General features: G+C 35.3%; 1 protein-coding gene across 1 annotated transcript in view; it reads left to right on the top strand.

The window, feature by feature from the left end:
* Window positions 1-140, top strand: part of TEOVI_000039200 (Trypanosomal VSG domain containing protein, putative) — a gene marked incomplete at both ends in the record, with an annotated part of 1,467 nt that extends 1,327 nt beyond the window's left edge. The window contains one exon of the mRNA XM_067222287.1: window positions 3-140. Coding sequence (XP_067078388.1) covers window positions 3-140 — 138 coding nt within the window. The remainder of the gene's footprint in view (window positions 1-2) is intronic.
* Between the last annotated feature and the right edge of the window lie 285 nt (window positions 141-425).

Here is a 425-nt window from a genome sequence, read left to right as displayed (position 1 = left end):
ATGGAGTTTGCAAACCAGCAAAGAAAGGGGAGGGAGAAAACCAAGAAACAGGAGGAAAAGATGGTAAAACAAACACCACAGGAAGCAATTCTTTTGTGATTAACAAGGCCCCTCTTTTGCTTGCGGTTTTGCTTTTTTAAAACAAAATTTTTCCCCCCTTTTTTAAAGTTTTTTGCTAAAGAAGTTCTTGCTACTTGAAAACTTTCTAATATATTTTAACACGCAAGTTACCTGAAAAAAATTGAACTGTTTTTTGTAAGTTGACTGTCTGATTGTCTAAAAAATTTTTCTGGCAACTAAATTTTTTTTTTCTTCTTTCCCGTTTTTTTTTTGTGGCAGTGGGGGGGGGGTAGTTAGGTAGGTTACTTAGGTTAGTTAGGTTAGTTAGGTAGGATTAGGCTTAGGATTAGGCTTAGGATTAGGAT

Source organism: Trypanosoma equiperdum, assembly GCF_001457755.1.
Source record: "Trypanosoma equiperdum strain OVI genome assembly, contig: ctg_159, whole genome shotgun sequence".
NCBI classification, from domain to species: domain Eukaryota; phylum Euglenozoa; class Kinetoplastea; order Trypanosomatida; family Trypanosomatidae; genus Trypanosoma; species Trypanosoma equiperdum.
Note: the sequence above shows the minus strand (reverse complement) of the source record. Positions and strands in the feature narration are given on the sequence as shown.